The sequence below is a fragment of the Dromaius novaehollandiae genome, chromosome 28 (assembly GCF_036370855.1).
Source record: "Dromaius novaehollandiae isolate bDroNov1 chromosome 28, bDroNov1.hap1, whole genome shotgun sequence".
Taxonomy (NCBI): Eukaryota; Metazoa; Chordata; class Aves; order Casuariiformes; family Dromaiidae; genus Dromaius; species Dromaius novaehollandiae.
The window spans coordinates 3,945,710-3,966,933 of record NC_088125.1 but is presented as its reverse complement, the minus strand read 5'-3'; the positions used below and the strand labels follow the sequence as shown (position 1 = coordinate 3,966,933).

Genomic DNA, 21,224 nt, shown 5'->3' with positions numbered 1-21,224 from the left:
GCAGCGCGGGCTGGGCCCGTACCGTTGGGCTGATGCGGGGTGGGTGCATGAATGCCCGTGCCACCCGAAAGCGCCTTTGGCATTTCTCTGGAACAAAACCGTGGGCTCTGAAAGGGAAAGTTGTTGCTGCTTGCAAATGGGCAGAAAAAAAAATAATGCTCCAAAAAGGGCACTGGTGGTGCAAGGCGAAAATCAGAGGGCTTTTACCAGGGGAGTTGTGCAAACTGGCTGCAGTTTGTGCTATCGGAGAGAGAGGAGGTGGCGGAAGCTCTGGAAGATGGAAAAGGGGAAGACGGGAAATGCTGGTTTTACATTGGCACAGGGAGTCGGTGCCATCATCATCCTCGCTGCCCGGAGTGGTGCCGGAGCGGTGCTGGCCTCCCTGCCGGCGCGGGAAGCCCTCTCCCTCCGCCGGCTGCAGCCTGGATTCAGGAGCTTCCCGCGCCTTTGGGCTCAGAGCCTGGTCTTCCTGCCCAGGGGGGCTGCGAGTGCCGCTTTGGGCCCTTGCTGGGTCCCCTGGTGCCGTCGGGGAGGGATGCGCTCCCTTCCCGCGGAGAAAAGCGCGGGGCGGAGGAGAGCCCCGATCTGGGAAATGTTTTAATTCCAGCGTTGGGCTGGTGACCTGCAACGTGCGCGACGGGCTCAGCGGATGCGATGCCTCTCCTATTGCTGTCCTGCCTGTAAAAAGGAACAATTGGGTCCCTAACTGATTTTTTATCTTATTTATTTATTTTTTAGGACCCTAGCTGGGGTTTTCAAGGGATGTCAGAGGTGCTGGGGTGCTTTCTTCCAGCATGGGTGCACTCGAGGGGTTTGTGCCCTGGGAACTGGGCTGGGAAGAGATTTTTGGGAGGATGATTTTTGGGGGAAAAAAAAAAATCTTTGGAAAAAGAGGGTTGCTGGGGTGATCGAGGCTGTGGATGGTGAAAGCCTGGGACCAAGGAGCAGAGGGACGGGGCTGGGAAGCAGAAACTTCCCAAGCCCTGTTGAAAAAGCTTCCCAAACTGAAGTGCGTGGGAATCCCTGAATAAAGAAGGGGAGAAATGTAAAAATGTAACAAACAAGGTGCTGACACTTTTTTATTCCCCCAAAGTCTCTTTTTCATCCTGGCGTGCTGCATGTAGAAATAGAGAAACAATTTTTGCTTTGGAGATACTGAAATACATTTATTTTGTGGTAAGAGATGATCTAGTTTGGAAACGCTTCATGTTGTAAATAAAAGGTGTGTGTGTGGGGGGTCAGAGGTCAGAAAAGAGCTGCCGTGTTCAGCAAGGTTTACTACAATTTGGGGGGAAAATGCACAAACTGGAGCCTGGGGTTACAGCCAAAACACGGGCAGAGAAGTGCAGGTTCGGGGGAAAATCTGGTCTCCGACGTCAGCGGGCAACGGTTTTGCGGAGAAGGTGGTTTGGGAGCTGCGAGCTGGTTAACGTGGTGGCGTTTTGGGGATAAATCCCGCCGGTGGAGCGACTCGGGGCTGGTGAGGTCCAAGGGTGCTGCAAAGCCGAGGTCTCGAATCGATGCTTAATTATACCTAAAAACCAAACGGAGCTTCATGGAGTCGATGGTTCCCCCCAAGCGCCCCTTGAAGGGCTGCCCTTGTGCTAAAGGCAAGTGATTTGTTAATATATATTTTAAAATTAAGTGCTTATTTGGTTCTAATTACGGCGCCAGGGCGAGCGTTTGCTGCAGGCACCGGTCGCGTCCGACTCACCCGGCCGGCGGGGAAGGGGAGGCCGCGGGGGTCTTCCTGCAAGTCCCTCTTCGTGGAGCTGCAGAAAAGAGGGGAAAAAAAGAAAATAGGGAAAAAACCACCCCAGGGCTCGAGCTGCCTGTGCAAACCTTGGGCTAACGCACCCTCCGCCCTAATCGCAGGTTTAGGAGCGGGAGAAGCGACGATCGGCATCCTGCCTCTCCCGCTGGCCCTGCCCCGGCGAGGAGGGTTTCGACCGGAGCCGGCTGCCGGCACGCTCAAAATTGGCTTTTTTTCCCCCAGAAAATGCGAGTGTGCAGCGGGAGCTCGTCCCCGGCCCCTCCGCTCGCCGCTCTACCTGTAGCGCTTGGTGTTGATGAGCCAGTGCACGAAGTCCTTGGCCTTCAGCCGGTCCAGGTAGTGGGTGAAGTCGCTGGTGAAGGTGCCCTCCGAGTGCCGCTTGAGAGCCGCCGCGAAGCCCCGGGCGCGGGGCGCCTCGAGCTGCCGCCTGCCCCGCGGGGAGAAGGGGCTCAGGTGCGTTAAACCGGCGCTTTCCCGAAAGGAGAACGCGCCACGGAGCAAAACCCAAAATAGCATCTCTAACACCCGGGCTCCGGGTCTGCCCGGCCCGGCCGGGGAGGACGCCGGGATCAGGCTTTGGGTCGGATTTGTGCAGCGTTGCTGCCCTGCGCGGCTCGCTCTGGCTCCTGCTGCCTTCGAGCTCCCGTGGCTTTTTCTTGCGTTTTGTTAGCAGTTTTCCCGCTTTTAGGCCAGCTCCTGCTTTCCCCCTGCCTAGTTCCCCTTTGCTTTCGCGCTCGAGACGGCAGCATCTCCCGGAGCGAAATGCTCCAGCACGGATGCATTTATTTCCTCCCCCCCAAGCCAGCATTGCCCAGAGCCTGCGACCCCCTTGCTAAGGCTTCGGCTGCTGCAAAATCCCAGGGCGACGGGGTCCCGGGCTCAGGGAGAACGCAAAACCCCCCAAATCAAGCATTTTAACAGCGAGGCCGCCCCGTACCTGGAGTCGTCGGGCAGGTCCTCGGGGCCCATGCGGCAGCCGGCGGGGAGCAGCACCGCCAGCACCAGCCCGGAGAGCTGCAGCCACCCGATGACTCGCATCTGGGCGCTGCGGAAGCGGAGACGGAGAGGGGGGTCGCGGGTCCCCGTTTTGACGAGAGCACGTGAAAATCGCACCCCAGGGCTCGGTGCTCTATGGGCTCGTGCAAATATTGCTCAGTTAAGGACATGCAGCCCCGAGCGAGCGTTTGTGCCGTGCAAAGATGGGATTCACAGCGTTGGACTTCATCATCTAGGAGCAATATTTCCCTCTCTCTCTTTTATCACCACAGTATCTGCGAACTTTCCCAACTAATAGCTTCCCAGAAAACCAGCGTTCGGAAGAGTCAATTAATTATGGGTTTGCATTTCTCATCCTTGCTGGCTGCCTTAGCATTTCTGGGGTCAAACGCTCCCAAATAAGATGCTACCGAACCAAGCGGCTCAGCCTGGGCAAGCAAGCTGAAAATCCAAGCGATAATTCAACCCTCCCCCCTGACTTTTCCTGAAAATAAGACTTTTGCTCGCTTCTCATAAGGCATTTCCATTACTTTTTGCTTTAATTTCTGCAGAGCCCCATAGATCGGCAGTAAAGCGGGGAGGGAGAGACGCTTACCTTCTGCGAAGACAGCCGCGCTCCTAAAAGCAAAATCCTATTTTCCTCCTTCGAGTCGGTTGTGGCTAAACCCAACTCCTTAGCCGTGCTTTTAAGCTTGTTAGCAGGATGCTCAAAGATGACAGGTAGGTCATCTGCACTCCCGTTTTTAGTCGGATGGGTCATTATGAATCATTACAGGGCTTTTTTAAGTGGGGCTGTTGCAAAAAATATAGTTGTTGCCATATTTTTCAGCTTATGCCTTCAGCGAGGGTTTTTTTGTTGTTGTTGTTGTTGCTGTTTCTCTCATCTTTTTTTCCCCTTGCTGGGACCAAAGAAGTGACCTGTCGGCTTTTGCCTTCCAGGTGAGCTGGCACCTTGTTGCCACAGTGCATCTCCCGTGGAGAAGTGATCTCTGGGCCTTTGGGGCTGCTCTTCCAAACACCTTTGGTTTGAGTGGGGAAGAGAAAAGCAAGAATCAAGATGAAAATAGAAGCATTTGGGTGCAAAAGCACCCGCTGTCGCTTGCTGCAGTATCAGGGATTTGTGAAGTTGTGGGTTATATATCACCAGCCGGGCAAGCGTCGCTGGGCAGAGCCCAGTTTTGTCCCTCAAAATAGAGGGCTGGATCCGAAGCGGGGGTGTTCGTTAGCGCTTCTTTGCTTTGGGGGTAACGGGGCTCCCGGCCGTGGGTCTCGACTGGGTTTCTGCCACGTGGGATGTGCGGAGTGGCCCCGAATCCAGGGGCAGCATCCGCGGGACCGTGGGGCTGGGGAGCTCTCGGCTCAGGAAATCTCTGCAGTTCACTGTTTGGGGGGGGATAAATGTGCCCTTTTCCCAAGCTCGTGCTCAAGGGATGGAGAAACCCAAGCCGCAGCCGGCCGGGACCACGGCCGCCCTCGCTGCATCGGCGCTGCCGGCTCTAGAAAGGAGCGGAGCCTTCCGGGGCTCCGGGGGATGCTGGTGCCGGACAGGACACGGGGCTCCAGCTCGCTGCCGCTTACCGTCTTCTCGTATGGGACCTTTTGGGTAATTATTGCTGTTCTACCAAAGAGATTTCGGTAATTATTGTCCCTGTCACAATATGACTAGTGCTCAGGGGACGCGAGTCTAGAAGAGCCTTAATTAGGGCCAAAAGTGGCCTTACGAGGAAGGCTGGCTCCGGGGCAGGCAGACGCGGGATTAATTGGCTCAGCCTGGGGTGGAGAGGGCCAGACCCCGGCCGGTCTCCCAGCCGTCACTGGGACGGGCTGTTGATTAACGCTGCCAAATTAGCAACGCTGAGCTCTCCGTGGGGAGCTCGGGAAGAAGGAATCTGGCGCGGGGCAGCTGGGCTGGCGCGGAGCTGGGTTTTGTCCCATTTTGGGGTTTTTCTGAGCAGCAGGTGGCAGCCTTCGTCTGCCTGGCCTTCGTCTGCCTCACCCTCCTCTGCCTCCTCCGCGTTGCATCCGCCTGGGGACGCGGGCAGGGTCTGGGCTTCCCTGTCCGTCCCGCTCGGCCCTCGGGGACGGAGAGCCCCGGGCTGGGGGGCTGCACAGAGATGCCGCTGGCCTGGCTGAGCCGGTTTTGGGTTCAAAGCCCTGCTTTTCCCCGGCTCCTGGTGCATCTTTGGAGAAGCCTGAGATACTCAACCTCCTGCTTAGCCCATCCGTCCCAGCGGATCTTTCCTGATCCCACCACCGAGCACCTGCCCCAAATCAGGCTGGAAACAGAGCTTAGGCTTAAGTCTGTGCTTGAAACACGGCATAGACCTGCCAACCCTTGTGCTGTCAGCAGCCACCTCCTGCTTCTGGTCTCCACTTCCCTGCCCGGAGGGAGGTCGGCGGGGCTGGTGCACCTCGACTTCTCCATGCGCGATGCCTGCAGGCTCGGGGGAACCGCAAAGGCACCTTAGACGCAGCTACCAGCCGATGTGAAGCTGAGCGGCACTTAATTTTGGCTGGATTTCCTGCAAATACGAAGCAATAGAGGCTTCGAGTGCACCCCTTGGATCCTCCCCAAGGAGTTTCCTGCCAGAGGGGCTGGAGTGGTCTGCAGGATGCATTTTGGGTCCAGATCAGTGCCAGAGAGAGCACTGGGGGGAAAAACCCACAGCCCAAAGGCCCCCCCCTGGCCCCGTGGTTTGGAAGCTGCACTTCGAGGCAGCGTTATACCTCTGCCTCCGACAGCGGCTAGAGCTGAGGCGTAACTGGGCAAGAAAAGACCTTCTCGGGTCGGCGGTTGGACCTGAAACATCTCATCTGGGGTGACGCTGAGTGCACAGTTTCAGTTTCAGCTGCTTTTGGCCTTTTTCCCGTGTTTTCCTTTACCCGTGTTCTTTAAAAGCCAAAGGAAAGCCATTAAGAAAAAGCTGATCCGCGCTGCCCTGCAAGGGGAAGCTGCAATGGGGGGACATCAGAGGGGGGTGTTCTGGCAGCTCAGAGCAACGTGGTTTGTTTTCCTGCCTCTTTTCCACTCCGTGCACGTTTTTTGGGCAGAAACTCAGCTCTGCCTTTGACGCTGCAGAGCCGAGCGGGTCGCAGCCTCCTGCCTCGTGCCCTTGTTTGACCTTCGCTGCCGGGGAGGAAGAGCGTGGTGGGAAGTGGAGGTGGGACCGAATGACACATCAGGCCATGACTAGCTGGTTTGGCCCCGTAGGTCCTTAGGAACAGGGGTCAACGCCACGTAACCCAACCCCAAATCAAACTCGGTCTGTAACTCCTGCGCTGTGCATCTCCATTTTTCATGAACTTCACTGCTTTTCTCCCACCAGCATGGATGGAGCTGAGGGAAACGGGGTGAGATCCCTCCCGCACCCAGTTCCCGTCGCTCGCCCGTCCCTGCGAGAAGAAAAGCCACGAGGTGCCAAGTGGGAAACTTAAGCACAAGCCTGGAGAAGGGGAGAACTGGTCTAGTAGCGGCTGGGAGGACGGGAAACCAGGCTGCATCCGCGCCGGCCCATCAGGCTGGTGCACGCGTGAGTTATTGGGGAGCTGCAGGCCAAAACCACCCAGGTCCAGCGAGGGCATCTCATGCTCGGAGCACGAAAACGTGATGGGCATCCAGGTGTGGTGGTACCACCGCGCGAGACCCCCGCTCCCGGCTCCCCAGCGGAGACCCGCCGGCACGGTGCACCGGGTGAAACCCCTCATTCCTTGCACAATTAATGCGTTTGGCCTCATTTGGCTCCAGTCCCCGCAACCAGCCTGGGCTGCTCGGTGAGACGGCCGAGCCTGGAGAAAGGTTTGGTTCCCCCTTCGCCAGCTCGACGCTTGCGGTCTGCTCAAATCCCGATCTAGTGGTGTGGGTTTGTTGGTTTTTTGGGAGTCTGCTGCTTTCTCTGAGAAAAAAAGCAGAGGGTAGTTAATGTTTTCCTGCCTTTAAACGCCCTCTCTGCCTTTGAGGTTTGGAAAGCTTTGCCAGGCTGCTTTTTTATCTGCTTTCTTTTTTCCCTTTCCGCTGCCCCTAATGCTATCAAGCACTTACATAACCTAACGAGACCTGATGCCCTTGTGCGCAGCGGCTAGAAGTCGGCGGTGGGCTCCTCCAGCGGGAGCAGGGGCTGCGGCGGAGGGGGGCTGTGTTTCCCCCCCCCCCCCCCCGCGTTTCCCAGGGCCCTGAGCCAGCGGGTGCACGATGGGATCCCCCCCCCCCCGTCCTCTGGGCTTTGCAACTAATTGCTGAGCCCTTTCCCGGCCCTGCGCGATGCCTTTGGTTGGGCATCGCGCTTTGGTAACCGGCTGATGAAACCTGCTCTCGCCATAAATCAGAACGTCTTCACATGCAAATGCAGCAATTAATTCTGGGTGTGCTGGCGCAATTAGATGACAAATTGCGCCCGGGGATTCACTTGCTTGTTTAGCCGGAGAAGCCGCGTTCGCTCCGCCGGGGACGGCTGCGGAGAGCTTTCCCCCGGCCCCGGGAGCGGAGCCGCGTGCTTCGGCCGTGCGGCTTTTCCCACCTAAAAACGGGCGTTTGGGGACCGGCGGGAGAGCGGGCGGCAGCGAGCTGCAGCCCCGAGCGGGTCGGCGAGGCCCCGGCAGCTCCCTGCCGTGGTTTATCGGCTCCAAATCCCAGGGAAAAGCATGACGCGGGTGATGTGGCGAAATCCGGGCCAAAACCGCCTTTAACAGCAGGGCTCCTGATGTCCCTTGTGCATATTTACCCCTTTCGCTTAAAAAGAGGGCTTTACCCGCTGATTATGAATTAAGGGATTTCTTTTTGAAACACCCAGCAAATGTTTCCTTATCTGCCTGGAACAAAAGACGCTGATAGCGTTTATATTTATTTCCCCTCCCGATGGGTGCTGACTGCAGCCAAGGCTATCGCGCTCAGCTCAGCGAGCGGCCGCTTATTTTGATAAATCGATTGAAAACAAGGGCTGCTAAAATAGTGGAGGAAGGGCTCGTTTTCTCCAGCTCCGGCGGGGAAAGGGCCCTTTCGTCGCCAAAGAAATACGGGAACGGGGAAAAAAATCCCCCCCGCCTTAAGCGGTTGCAGGAACTGGTCCAAGGAGGGTGAAGGGGAAGAGCTTTTCTTTATTTGTGGCTTTTTTTTTTTTTAAGGCAAATTCCGTAGGACGTTTTTTGACAGTTTGTTCTTGTCCAATTTATTTATTTTTTTCCCCAGCTGCACAAGAGGGCATTATATGAACCTGCAGCTGCACCTTGCTCGTGGGCAAAAGCGCTGCTGCTGTCTTGCCAAGTAGGATTAATGTCGAGGCAGCGGAGAAGGGCTCGTATCCTGGAGGACACTTGCCAGCAGCTTTATTTTATTTATCGGTGCTTCTTTGCTGGCTTGTGGCTGAGCCGAGCCCGTTCCCAGCCCCGTCTCCTGGCTGCCGGGTGCCGGAAGGGTCCTGGAGGCCTCGTCCCTGCCTGGGGGCACTGTGCAAATCGGAATAAACCGACCCAAATCCCAGGTGTGCTTCTCCGCTTGGGATTAGCGCTCGGACAACTCGGAGGCCTCCCGAGGGCTGCGGGTTAAGCGGGCTGGGTTTAACCCCGAAGCCCTTGCAGCCTCCTTGCTCTCGCGCCGCTCCGGGGAAACCTTCCCGCTCCCGGGAAACCTTCCCGGCTCCGGGGCTGACCTTTCCCGACAATGCGCCTTTGTCAGGCCGACCTTGCTGCTGCCGGCTGCTCTTTGGTGTTTTCCCTCCCTTTCTTTTACGGCTCGCCTTGCCTTGATGCTGCCGCCCCGCGGCACAAGCACCCATTATGCCCGGCCACGTCGGACTTGGCTCCTTTGCCAGCGGGAGATTAGGAACAAACGGGCAGCGCCGGGGCCGTATCCTGGAGAGCCGAGGGCGAAACTTGGCACCCGCTGCCCGGCCGGGAAAGCTGGCTCTGCACGGGGCACCGCGGAGCTGCTTCGGGGCAGGCTGGGTGGGAGCACGAGGGGTTTTTCCCCCAAAATCCTGTTTCCAGGAGGGTTTTCCAGGCGGCATGTCCCAGCAGAACACAGCAGGAGAAGCCCCAGCCTCCCCGGACTCCGGCTTTCCCACGCTGCCAATGCCGCTCCGGAGCATCCGCTTGGCACCGTCCCCTTTTGGTCCCCAAATTTGGTCCTTCTCACACCCCCGGCCTTCAGAGAGGCTTTTGGGGGATGCAGGAGGGCGCCGAGCTGGCAACCGAGGCACCGCACGGAGTTATCCCGGCCTTTCCCGTGCAGCCGGTCTCCTGACGTCACCTTCCCTTCTCCTCTGTAATTGCATGTTTTTGGGGCGGACCCTTCCCTTCTCCTCTGTAATTGCATGTTTTTGGGGCAGACTCCCTCTCTCCCAGTATCCCGCGTTGCCGTGCGGCACCTCCCGCATCCTGCCCGTGGGTTCCCAGCTTTTCGATGTGCTTTAGCGATGCTCTACCCCGGGCTAAAGCAGAGCGAGGGCCGGTTTCCCGCGGCCTCGGCAGGGCGACTAACTGCGCCGGTGCCCAAAATACAAATCTGCTCCTGAGGCAGAGCCGGGCCGAGGCACAGGGACAACGGGAAGGGAAGGGAAGGGAAGGGAAGGGAAGGGAAGGGAAGGGAAGGGGGGCTGCCGGGCTCCTGTGGCCGCCGATGTGCTGGGGGTGATGCTGGCACCGCTGCCTTCCCACCTGCAGAGAGGTGAAGTCTGTTGGTCATCTTTTTCTCCTCCCCCCCCTTTTTTTTGCTTATTTTTGGTGTTTTTCTCTTTGCAGCTTGCAGGGCTCCTGCAAACGGTCCCTGGACACTGGTGTCTCCGCAGCAGAGAGGTGGGAACCCTCCTTGACGGAGAGGTTTGCTGCCCCGGTGCCGTTCGCAGGCTTCCCGGCACCACTTGGCGGAGTTTCCCATCTTGTGGGTATTTTTTTGTGTATCTGGTTATTTTGGGGTGTTTTCTCAGGGTTGCTTTTGCTGCTTTCAGGTTGTTTTCCGCGGGCAGGCCCGGGCGAAACCAGCCGCCTGCTTCGCACGTGAAATCGGAAGCCGCAGCTCTGAGCAAAACACTCCAGGCTGCCAAGTCGGGCCGGACTCGCGGCGGGCGCGGAGGGACGCGCGCCCAAATCGCCGCGTTATCCCTTTCTCGCTCAGGGGCAGCGTTTCGGGGAGCGCCAGGGCCACTCCTTGCAAAGGGACCCGTGACCCAGTGCAAAAAAAAAAATCTGTGTTTAATCTGGATGTTGTCACCGGCTCCAGCGTCTCTTTAGGCACCTGGTGCCTTCCCGGCCCCGGCCGCGGTCCGGCGGCTCGTGTTGCAGGAGCGCGAAACGCTGCGCAAACAGAGCCGTCCCGGAGAGCGCCGCTGAATAGGCGGAGAGGACTCCGCTGTGCAGGGAGATATTAGGTTTCGGGGCTGTTACGACATGTGAAAATAGCTGTTTTCTTTTTCTCTCTGCCAGAGAAAGAAAAAAAAAAGGAATTTTGCAATCCCCGTGGTAATTACGGGCTAAGGGAAAGGATGCTTTGCTTGTCTAACAAGGAGAAACGCACTCTGTATAATTTTCGGAGTGCATAGAAATTGCTCGTGGGTATATTTATGGAGTAGCTGCATCACTTTTTCTCCCCCTTTGTACTTCTATTGCCATCATTACAGAGGTGAATGGGCCGCTACGGTGCTTCGGTGAAACAGTTTTGCCCGGTGACGTAGCTCAAAAATAGGAGGAAAAAGCTGCTAATAGAAAGCACCTATTTAGCTGAGCCTTAACCGAGCTGTTTTAGTTGTAGGGCTATAAACATGGGAGGCAATAGCGTAGGGGGTATGCAGCGATACTACCCCGGAAAAGGAAACTCCAGTTTCTGGGAAAAAGCTGGGAAAAGGAGCCTGGTGTGTCTGCAACTGCGTTATAGTGGGCCTAATAGCGGGCGATATTAGGAACTAAGGTAAATCTGGTTTCAGATGCTTGTAACGGCGCTGACCGTGTCTGCTGAAAAGTCGTTTCGCTGAAAATCCCTATTTCTGCCGGGGGTTTGGGATCCTGCTGCTCGGCAGTCACGTGCGTCTGGAAGCTATCACGAAGCCAGCCTCCGGGTTGGAAAAAATGCTTTTTCCAGTTGTTTTCAGAGCTGCTGTTGCCACACGCGGCCCGGCAGAAAGGACCCGGGATTCCCGGCGCTGCCTCGGGCTCCTCCGGGACCGGCGAGGGCTCGGCGGTGCCGGTGTTGGGCTCGGAGGGCGAGGGCAGGAGCCGGGATCAAACGCGATCCCGGCGCTCCGGAAGGCCGGGCGCACGCGGAGGCGCAGGAGCCGGGATGCCGGCAGGCGCTGGGTGCCGGTGCCGTCGCCACGGCCGAGCCAGCCCGGCTCGAGCCGGGGTTTTTCCCGCGGTTTAGCCATGTCCGGCCCTGCCGGGGGCTCGGGGAGGGGGATCGGCGTCTCTGCCCGCCGCGTTCGCAATCCGGGCTCTGGATTACGTTGGCGCTGACGCCCAGCTCCGGTCGGAGGATCCGTGATTCATCTCGGAGGACGGCTCACGCCCGGGCTGGGTTTCTTCTCCCCGCGCCGGTGGGGCCGGCCCCCCCTCCGCCGCCCTCCCACGGGGATTTAGCACCCGGGGCCGGACCGCGGGGTCCCTTCCCGCGCGTCTCCCGCGCCGCGCACACCGTGCGGCCGTTCCCCCCGGGAGGAACGGGCTTCGGAGCTCATGTCCAAAAGGGGAAACTGAGGCACAGAGGGGCCACGAATCCCCCTGCCTCTGCGAGGAGGGGAGAGGCGGGACGGTGCCGGGTTAAAACCAGCCGCGGGGTTGACCTTGGCCGAGGGCTTTTCCACCCCCATGCTTGTCCGCTGGGAACTGGGGGAAGCAGAAGGAAAGGGAGGCTGGGAGGAGGGATGAGGGTCTTGCACCCGGGCTCACGCAGCGGGACAGGCCCGTTTGCAAACTAAAACACAGCAAAGGCCCCGGCACCGCCGAGCGAAGGCGGCGTGACCCGTACGACGAGGACGGAGCTGCAGCTGGGCCGGGAACGGGCTGGTTTGGAGGAAAACGTCTTCGTGTGGGTCCGTTTGATGGAAAACCCATTTTTGGGTGGCAAGAGGAGGGACGGAGGTGGAGGTGCCGGCGGATTTGGGCAGCAGCAGTGGTGGCGGGGGCGGTAGGTGTGTGGCATCCCCGCGCCGTCCGGCCGCCGTTCCCGTGCCGGCATCCTGCCGAAGCCGCGTCGGTGGCCGGCAAGCGCCGGAGAGCCGGCTCGGGCGCGAGCTGCTTTGGCAGAGGTTTGTGGCAGAACTGGAAGAGCCGGGCCGCGGCGGGAGGTCGGGGCCAAGGTGTGGGCTTGGCAGCCGCCGCCGCGGAGGGGGCCGGCGAGGATTGCGGATCGCTTTTTGAGGGCACCCTGGGAGCCCGTGTGGGAGAACTGGTATGGCAGAAAGTCGCGCCCGAGTCATGCCGGCGAAGCCTGGCGCGGAGGATTGCTCCAGGCTCCTCCCGGCAAACCGGCCCCAGCGACCGGCTCCAAAAAGCCCCAAGCCCTGGTGCAAAATCCCGGGGCTGGGAAGCCTCCAGAGCTGCTGCTCTCGCCCCAGCTCAGCACCAGCATCATCTCTCCTCCTCTCCCTCGGCATTAACCGCTTTAGCACCTTCTCCGTGCAAAGCTGCCCGCTCGTCCCCGCAGCAGGACTGGTGCCACCAAACTTAACACCAGCAATTTGCTTTTGGCCTCTGCTCATTTGGGGCAGCTTGTGGTTTCAACTCTCCCTTCAGCTGTGGCACATAGCTCAAAGCAGGGCTGCTTTTCCCCCAGCAGCATCAGTGGGTCTAAGTAAAGGTGTCGCCTCTCCCTCCAACCCCTGCTTCAGCCCCAGGCCTCAGGAGATGCCCTCAAGGGAAGGCAGCCCGCGGTGCCTCGTTTCCCGCAGTCACCGTGGCCCTGGCCATTAGCTGGCACACGATTCGGGGTCCGAGCACCTGCTCTTTGGAGCTTTGCATCCGGTTTAACCCCTTTTGCTCCTAAAATCAGATGCCCGAGTGGGTTTTCTCCTGTGACTTTTTTTTAATTTCCTTTATTCACAATAAATAATACACTATATTACAAGGATCTCGACACAAAATCCAAAAATCACGTTCTTCCGGCAGCCATGAATAAATAGGACTCACCAGCACCAGCTAATGCAGGAAAGCATCTACGAGCAACGTGGGTCTGTGGCAGGGAGAAAGCGGGGGATTTTGGTGCATCCACCTGCCCCGAGTGGTCTTCCTTCTTTCCCAGTATCTACCAGGTGTTTCCATCTCCTGGGCCACCAAACGCACAGGCGAAATTCTGGATGTGCCAGAAAAACGTGCTCTCGGGCCTCTTTGAAAAACGTGCAAGCCTCCCACGTCAAAGGCAGGGATGCGGCTGAGCGGGTACCAACACCCGGCGGAAAGGCTGCCCTGGGCTGAGCCTCCTGCGCCGGGCTTCGCGGGCTACGGACAAGCTAGGAGGGTTTCTAGCGCTCGCGCTCACGTCGGGAGATTAGATACACAAACGCTGATGCTCCGTTCGTTCTTGGTCACAGGTGGTCTTTGAGTTATTAGACTTTTTTTGCTTGAGAGTCTGCTGTTGCTGGCTTTGTTCATTGCCTCGGTTTGCGCACACGTGAGCCCGTATGCGAGCCTTCCTCCCCATCGTCTGCTTTCCCGTCAGCTCCTACGGGGAGGTCAGCTCCATGGACTTCTTCCTTTCCTCCCGCTGCTCTTCCCACTCCTCCTCCGACTCGTACGTGCCCTTGATGATGGCCATCCTGTCAGACATGTTCATGCAGTAGGGCACCAGGACGTAGAAGTAGAGCAGCGCAGCCAGGCAAGCCCCGAGGATGGGCCCGGCCCAGAAGACCTGGAAAGCAACGCGGGGAGAGGAGAGCGGTGAGAACAGTTTTCGGGAGCCGGCGCACTGAGTTGTCCCTCACGCCAGCATCTCTTGCTCCTCAACATCTCCTAGATGTGAGAGATGCAGCTTTCCCACGGACCGAAATCCCCTCTGCCTCTGCTTGCCGAAAAAGTCAAGCAAAGAAGCCCCCAGGGATGCGGTGTGCGGGGAAAGGAGGTGCCGAGCCTGGGCTGAAAAACAGGATTTGGGTTTGCAGGCAGCACCGGGCCAACGGAAAGCCCAAGCTGGGCTTCTCCATATGCTTCACTGAGCCCAGATGATGCCCAAGCTCAGTGCGCAGCTGGTTGGCCTTTGCCCCTCTCTTGCACCGCAGGTGCCTTCCCGCAGTGCTGCTCTGCTCCCTCCTCCAACCCCCTCCAACCCCCTTTTAGCCTTTCCAGAGGTCGGAAACACCTGTAGTATCCAGCACCCTCCTTCCCTGCTGACAGCCTCCTCCACCCGCTCAGCTCGCTGCGGGGCTGACACTCACCCAGTGCGTGGTGCTGAACTTCCTCACGATGACCGCGGGACCGAAGGACCGGGCTGGGTTCATGGAGCAGCCGGTGAAGTAGATCTGTGGGGTGCAGAAAGGAGACGGGAGTTAAGGTGCATCGTGGTCCCTATTGTGTTCGCTTGCTCTAGGGATTTTGCAGAAGTTGGGATCGTGGTGGCTGGAAGCTGCTTTGCCCTCAGCACCATTTCGCTGCTCCCTCCAGGGACTGCTGGGCTGGGATATTTGGGAAGTCGTGTCCTAGATGGTGCCTCTGCCCAGACACTCACCCCGACCAAGTGGCCTAAAGCGACGGAGAGGCCGATGGAGAGCGCTGGAGAGCCCACGTTGCCGTTCCGGCGGTTGTCCGTGGACGCGAAGATGCACACAGCCAGCTGGAAGGTGAGGATGATCTCCACCACAAGGGCCTGGCCCGGGGTCGTGTTGTTGTTGAGCTGCAAACGGTGGAGAGGGGCGATAATTAAGTGGCTGCAGGGCTACGGGGCTCGGTGTCACCCTGGCTTCGTGCAGTGGGTGGCCCAAGTCTTCCCACCCAGCTGGACCAGGAGCTCCACCACTTGTGCTGGCCACTGCTTGGGCTCAATGGGGTGCGAGTCCACAAATCTCTTCTTCCTCTGAGGGGGAGAGGTTGCCCATCCCTTACCTTGCTACCCCACGTATCTGTCCACTTATCTGTCCCTGTAACACTCGGTGCTTTTCCACCTGGTCACCTATTGCCCCTTTCTTCCCACATTTCTTGCTCCTTTGATCGTTGCAAAGCATCATATTGTCCCAGTCCTGACTCTTCTCCCATCTGCTTTGTGGAGCATCTACCCCAAAGGCCGGGGAGCAGCTGGCGGCTCCTAGGGAGAGGGGCATGGGAGGGAAGGGTGTAGATGTCCTATCGCTGTGGGGGGACAGGAGATGTCCTGGGTGCCAGATGGGCCACTGCTGTCCCAGTGCCTCTGCACTGGGAACTGTCAAGCAGACTTGACCCCGTTGGGCATGGAAGGGGCAAAGGGCTCTAAACCGTCGTAGCTGCCCTGTAGCTGAAGCTAGCTGGTTTGGGACACAGCACTTGGGAATAGGATGAAGGTGGTGCAGCTCCTCATCCTCGCCATCGAGCCCTCTGCAGTGTGCCCATGCTGCTCAGAGGGGTCCCCTCCCAGCCTCGGTTGAAGCAGGAGCTCCACTGTTCCCATTTCAGGTGGTTTCCCAGTGCTGTCCCACGGATTTGACATGTGCTGCCCAGTCCCGCGGCTCCCAGAGGGTCCCCACTTTCTCCCATCCTCCTCCAAGAGCTGTCTCCTGCCTCTCGTCCTGCTCTGCGTGCCCTGCTCTGCGTGCCCTCCTGTGCGTCGCTCTGCAGAGGCTCTCGTTCACCTTCTTCTGCTCCTCTCCCCCTTTCCACAGCCTCTCTCTTGCCTCCTCCATTTCTCCAACTCACTGGTCCCAGCGGGCTTCCAAACCCTGAACGGGTTTCACTGGGCTCTGCTCCCTGCCTCCCTCCCCCTCTCCGTCCTGGCTCGGCTCCTACCCCGGTGCTAATCTCCAGGCGGAGAGGCTGTAGTCAAGAACATCTCAACGGTGTGGGTGACTCACTCAGGCCCTTAGGATAAAGGAAGCACTTATTAAAGGTGAAAAACACCCCATTCATTATCCCGCACAATAAAGCTGTCATGTCAGTATTCTGCTGGCTATGCCGGCGTTTGCTCCTGTCTGCTTCCCCGTCCTCTCTTCCCGCAGGACAACGTGCCGAGACCAACCGTGCTTAAAGGTTCAGCTCTCTGGCTCGGCGGTGGCACCAGCTCTTGCTCAAAAGGGAAGGAAACCCCCAAACTGGAGGTGAGCGGCAAGATGAATCATCTCTAGGCGAGAAGACTTACCGCATTGATGGCCAGGTTGCCGCGGGTATTGGCCGGCGTTACGCCGTAGAGGATGCCAGCCCCAGCGATGGCCCCCAGCAGCTGGGCTATCACGTAGAAGAGCGTCCGGAGGAAGGAGATCTGGTTGCCCACGAAGAAGGCGATGGTCACAGCTGGGTTGATATGGGCGCCGCTGATGTGGCCGAACGCCTGCACCAGCGTACCGATGGCCAGACCAAAAGCCAGCGAGATCTGCAGGATGCTGGGGAGGGCGGACGGCCACTTCAGGGCTGAGCCGAGGCCGATGAAGACGAAGATGAGCGTGGCAACGAACTCCACGAAGACGGCTCGAGCAAAGGCCAGGGTTAATATTTCCTTCTTCATGGTGGCAGCAGGAAGGCGTCTGAGAAGAAAGTCTGGGTTTCCTCTGTCTCAAGGCTCTTCTGTCTGCAAGGAGTCGTAGGGCCATACCTATCTATATATGCAAGAGCAGCAGGGAGCTGCGTTACAAAGCGGTGGGTGGAGCCAAGGAATTAGCCAGGCCTCCCAAATTATCATGTGAAACTGGAAAAGTTTCCATCTGAAAATAACTTTGGAGCCTCTTGGTGAACCAGTGACTCAGATATTGGTGGCATTTCTTTCTCCTGCCCTCCGCAAACAAAGAACCCCTATTGGGTGTCTCTGTGGTCGTTAGATAACGCGGTTGCATAACGACGCTGGGCTCCCTCCTCTGCCTTTCCCTTTTACTACCACTCGCAGGGTGCCGAGGGTTTCGTTAGCAGAGGTTGAGTCCCCGTGCCCGTCCTCAGCGTGATTGCAGCTTGGAGGCAACCGTAGCTTTATTTGCAACGTCTCCTTTCCAGCACCGAGCAGCGGCCCCGCAGCAGGGCTCCTGCATCTGGCCCGGCGCGTTTGATTTGAACGGGGTATTGCAACGGCAAAGCTGGTCCCAGGGTGCCCAGGCAGCTCAGCTCCGGGAAGCAAGCGGCTCCCAAGGGGCTCGTGGCCCCGGGAGCCGGGCGGTTTTGGGGGATGCTCTGCCCAAGGCGGCCTCTGAGGAGGGCTGAGTGCCAGGGAGCCGGGCTCTGATCCTCTTTGTTGCCTTTCTGCTCCGCTGCTCCTTCCAGAGCGCGATAAGCATCGGGTGTGGGTTTTGCCGGCACGTGGCTTGGTGGCAGGGAGCTCTCTGCGTGTGGTCAGGGAGGGGACATCCCTCCCCTGTCATTTTGGGCTCTTTTCTTTTCATTTTGCCTTTTGAGCTGTCGCTCAACAAGGTCAATGATTTTGCTCTTGGGAACGTCAGTGTGAAGCCAGCGGCTTTGCAGGGGGGCGGGCCGTGTTTGCACGTCCCCTTTCGCGTCCCGGTGGTGCTGCCCTCCATCCTACATCTGTCCAGCTGCAAATCCTTGGCTGGCGGAGAGCGGGGTGGGGAGACTCCCAGTGCTGTGCAGCCGGGGGCTGCTCGGGGCAGAAAAAGCTTCTGGTGGCAGTTAGCAATAAATTTGCGGTCCCCCCACGGACCTTGCAGCCTTGCGCCAGTTTTTTAAAAATTATTATTATTATTTTTTAATGGTTGGGGTGCAGCGCTGTTCCCCTTGCCGGGCTCCAGCTTGGCCGATGGCGTCCTGCCTCTCTCGAGTGCTCCCGTCTCTCCAAGCTGGACGCGGGCGAGCGCAGGGCCGGGGTTGCCGTGCTCCTCTGCGGAAGTGGTCGCACTCCGCGGACGAAGCGCACAGGAGAGGCGTAAAAGTCATTTAAATCCTTGTTCAAACTTAAAAAGCGCTACGGAGTCGCATTCATTGCTGCCTTCTGCTGGGTAGAGGCAGACCTGCACCTACCCTGTGCCAAGGCGGTGAAAAGCTAGGAGGGATTTCCCTCGGGAGCAGACGGGGGGGGGGGGGGACTTCTGCCTCTGGAGCCCCAAAGAAATGAGCCCTTTTCTTACAGCCGCCCCCCAGATCCCAAGAGTTCAGCACCCAGATCCAGAGAGTCTCCGGGGGCTGCGGATTTGTCACAGCGCCATTCCCAATAGTTGTATCCTCCCGGTCGTGCTGCTTCTGGGGAGATTGCAGAGTTAAAAAACTAGATCTGTTATCCTAGAAACACCTGGTCCGTTGGCGTGTTTTGGTGAAAGTTTTGCAATCTGGTTTTTCAAGATACCCTGGCCAGATTCCAGCCCGAGTAATTACTTGCCACTTCCCTTCAGCCCTGCCTGTGGATTCAGCTGGAGAAAATGCACCTTATTCCCTTCCTCCAAACGCTTTCCTAAGGCTCCCCGGCAACGCGCCTGCCCGCCTTATCGCCCCTCCGAGCCCACCGCGAGGTCTTAAAAGCAGGACGCTCTCCCACGATCCCGGGGCACCTAACAACCCCGTAGCACCGGCTCTCCCCCGCGAGCAAATCCTCCCGCTGGACCCAGGGAAATAACCAACGGGAGCCAAAAGCGCTTGGGAAAACTTGCAGGGAGCAGCAAGTTGCTGCTCTAAGGACAGGCCCCGTCAAGGCTGTTTTGCCGTGGCGGTTTCCTAGGTTTTCCTCTTTGGGGCATGCCTGTGTGGCTTCTCTGATGTGTAATAGCGTTGCGCTGGCCTTTGGGGAGGGCAATAGGAGGATCCTTTTCCGCTCCCCAGCTGTACGTCCGCCAAACTTGTGTGCATGGAAAGTGTCTTTGATCTGCCAAACTGAACTGAATTAGGCAAGACGTTTGGGAGGGCCTTGCTGACAGACGGGCGCCTACGCGGTGGGGTCACGCGAGCCTTATCCCCCCCTTCCCCAAGCTTTCGGAGGAAAGGAGACGACAGTGCTCTGCTTTTTCCCCTCCGGCCTCGCTGGCACGATGCTCGCCCGCGTCCCGCGCTCGCCCCGGCGCCGGGGTGCGAGACCGGGAGGAAGGAGGTCTGCGCCTCCTCCTCCTCCTCGCCCAGGGCCCTCGCGCGCTCGGCGCGGGCTCGGCCTCACCCAGGTAGGCGTGTGTGTTATTAAAACGCATACGTGTGCCGTTCCCTGTCGTCCCGCGTTTGCCGGCTTCGTTTTCTGCCCCTGTGCGGGGCTGCTGTTAACGTGCCGTTTCCGCGGGCAGCGCGGGTCTCGGGCGGGTTCGGCCCGTGCCGCCCCTCGCAGCCCGGCGGGTCGGACCGCGGCGGACGAGCTCCGATGGCCAACGCCGCCGAGACCCGCGCCCGGGGTCCGCGCCGCCGCCGGGGACCTCGGAAATGGCACAGCAACACAAACAGGAATAATAATAGTAACAGGAGGCAACTCCTTCCGCTGGAATCTATGATTAGCTGGGATTAGGCGGCTGGAGAAAGTTGGGGTTAGTTTGTTTTTTAAGAGAAAGGGTGTTTCTTGCTGGCTCAGCTTTGGGAGTTTGCTGCAGTGCATTAATGGGGGGAAAAAACCCATCTTGGGAATTAAAAGTAGGGTGAAATATGGCAAACCTTCCCCTCCAACCAGCCCCAGGTGTAGCGCACGGCAGCTCTGCATTCAAACCCGGCTCCGGCTTTCGCCGCAAACCTTTTGTGACTTTTGTGGTGGTTTTGCCTTTGCAGTTGACGCCGCGAGCCGCAGTCTGCAGCTGCCTGAGGTCTGACGTTTAGTTCCCAGGGCTGTTTGCGGGCACATAATGCTTCATTAGGAAGAAGTGGTGCGGTTTTGCACTAATCCTCATCGCTTCTCCAGTCATCGAGGCAGGACTGTGGCAGCAAAGATCCCGGGGCTTTTCGGAGAGGGCTTTTGAGGACTTTGCTATCCTCGCTCACACGCTCTCTTTAGAGGCGAGGGCTCATGCTGCTGGTGGTATCTGCACCTTCCCTGGCTGGTGCTGAGCACCCGGCTGCGGCTGCCTGCCCCGAGCATGCGGCTCTCGCTCCATCACCCCATGGAGCCCTTCGGAGCGAAAGCCCTTGAGCCCAAAAGACGACGACGACCGGCCGTGGGAGCCTCTGCCTTGGGAGGCACCCGGTGCTCCGTCGTCGGCAGCTTTTCTGTTTGAGCTTTTTTTTGCAAAAAGCAAATGGGGGGAGCCCAGCCGCCGGTTTGCAGGCCAGGTTCAGCCTCGGGCAAGACCCCGCTTCCCTCGCTGCTGTTTTGGCTTGCGAAGGGTGTCCCAAAGCTGCGACCCAGCCCCTGGTCAAAGTGACCTCGTAACCCGTGAGTCTGTAAACAGCGATGATGCTGTTTAAATGCTGAATAGTATTAATGCTTAATAACAGCGTTGCTCCGCTCCACGTGAAGATTACTTGATGGTCTCGAGGGCTTACGAGGAGATGACTGCGAAGGCTGCGGGGCTGGCCCGCAATGCAAACGCCAGCCTTAATAAGTCATTTGCATCACAATCGTCGTTAAATTGCCACACGGGGAGAACGATGCATATCAGGGAAAGCAAAGGCCCGGGTGGCCAGACCTGTGCAAGGTCACGCAGCGAGAAAGCTGGGCTTGAAACTCAGCGGCCTGATTTTCAGGTCTAGCCCTTTGCAGCGATGTCACCTGCATCAGCAAGATTAACTTTGCAACATGCCGGGAGAGGCTGCAGCTCTGCGCATCTAGCTAGATCGAGCTTTTATGAGCCAGCAGCCATCTACCAGCATCCTCGGGACGCAGGCAGGAAAGGCCTGGCCTGCGTTGGGCAGGTGGTTTTTCCCACTGAAATGCATTTGCCCTGAAAGTGTGTCTTATTTCCTAGCCATGTGCAGTCCGCAAGGGGATGTGAGAGATGCCGGTGGAGATAACGGCTCAGCCCTCATTAGGGACCTGGTGCCGGGACAGGGAGGCATAGCAACGGCTCGAAAGCGGAATTTGGAAACTTTGAAAAGCTGAAATCTCACATAATCACCTGGCTCCAGGAGCCCAGGACCTTCTAGAGCAAAATATTGGCTATCCCGGTGAACCGGAAAGCCAGTTCCCGCCCCGTTCTGCCTCGGAGACTTGGAGCGAATGCATCAAGAAATTTCTCAATCTAAAATGTTACAGTAGGAATTAGCTGAGGAGTTGGCTTCCCCCGTGGAGCACCGGCTGTTCCCGGCTGTATTTCTAGGGGGTTGTTGCCCATTTGCACCCATGCCACGGAGGAGCAATTCAGGCGCCAAGGCAGCGGTCTTCGTCACGGTGACGCACGCGCTTTCAGATCGCTCTGAGCCTCCTCTGCACAAAGCAGAAAGTCGGCAGATAAATGTTGCCGTCCTCCTTCACTGAGTGTATGTTGGAAGGAGAGGACTTCTTGCCACTAACAGCGAGACCCCTCTA

The 21,224-nt window shown here is 58.3% G+C and overlaps 2 protein-coding genes across 2 annotated transcripts; both read right to left on the bottom strand.

Annotated features, from left to right (window-relative positions):
- Nucleotides 1-240: 240 nt before the first annotated feature.
- On the bottom strand, nt 241-2,879 carry LOC112991456 (glucagon-2-like). Its single transcript, XM_026113937.2, has 4 exons — nt 2,712-2,879; nt 2,052-2,201; nt 1,715-1,772; nt 241-270 (listed from the first exon to the last, which is right to left on the bottom strand). The coding sequence occupies exons 1-4, from the start codon at nt 2,810-2,812 to the stop codon at nt 241-243; spliced, it is 339 nt and encodes a 112-aa protein (XP_025969722.1). The 5' UTR covers nt 2,813-2,879.
- Nucleotides 2,880-12,756: 9,877 nt separating this feature from the next.
- Nucleotides 12,757-16,464, bottom strand: AQP5 (aquaporin 5). The gene is made up of 4 exons (XM_026113945.2): nt 16,005-16,464; nt 14,409-14,573; nt 14,119-14,202; nt 12,757-13,595 (listed from the first exon to the last, which is right to left on the bottom strand). Exons 1-4 carry the CDS (start codon nt 16,365-16,367, stop codon nt 13,410-13,412), a joined length of 798 nt encoding a protein of 265 aa, XP_025969730.2. The 5' UTR covers nt 16,368-16,464; the 3' UTR covers nt 12,757-13,409.
- Nucleotides 16,465-21,224: the final 4,760 nt, after the last annotated feature.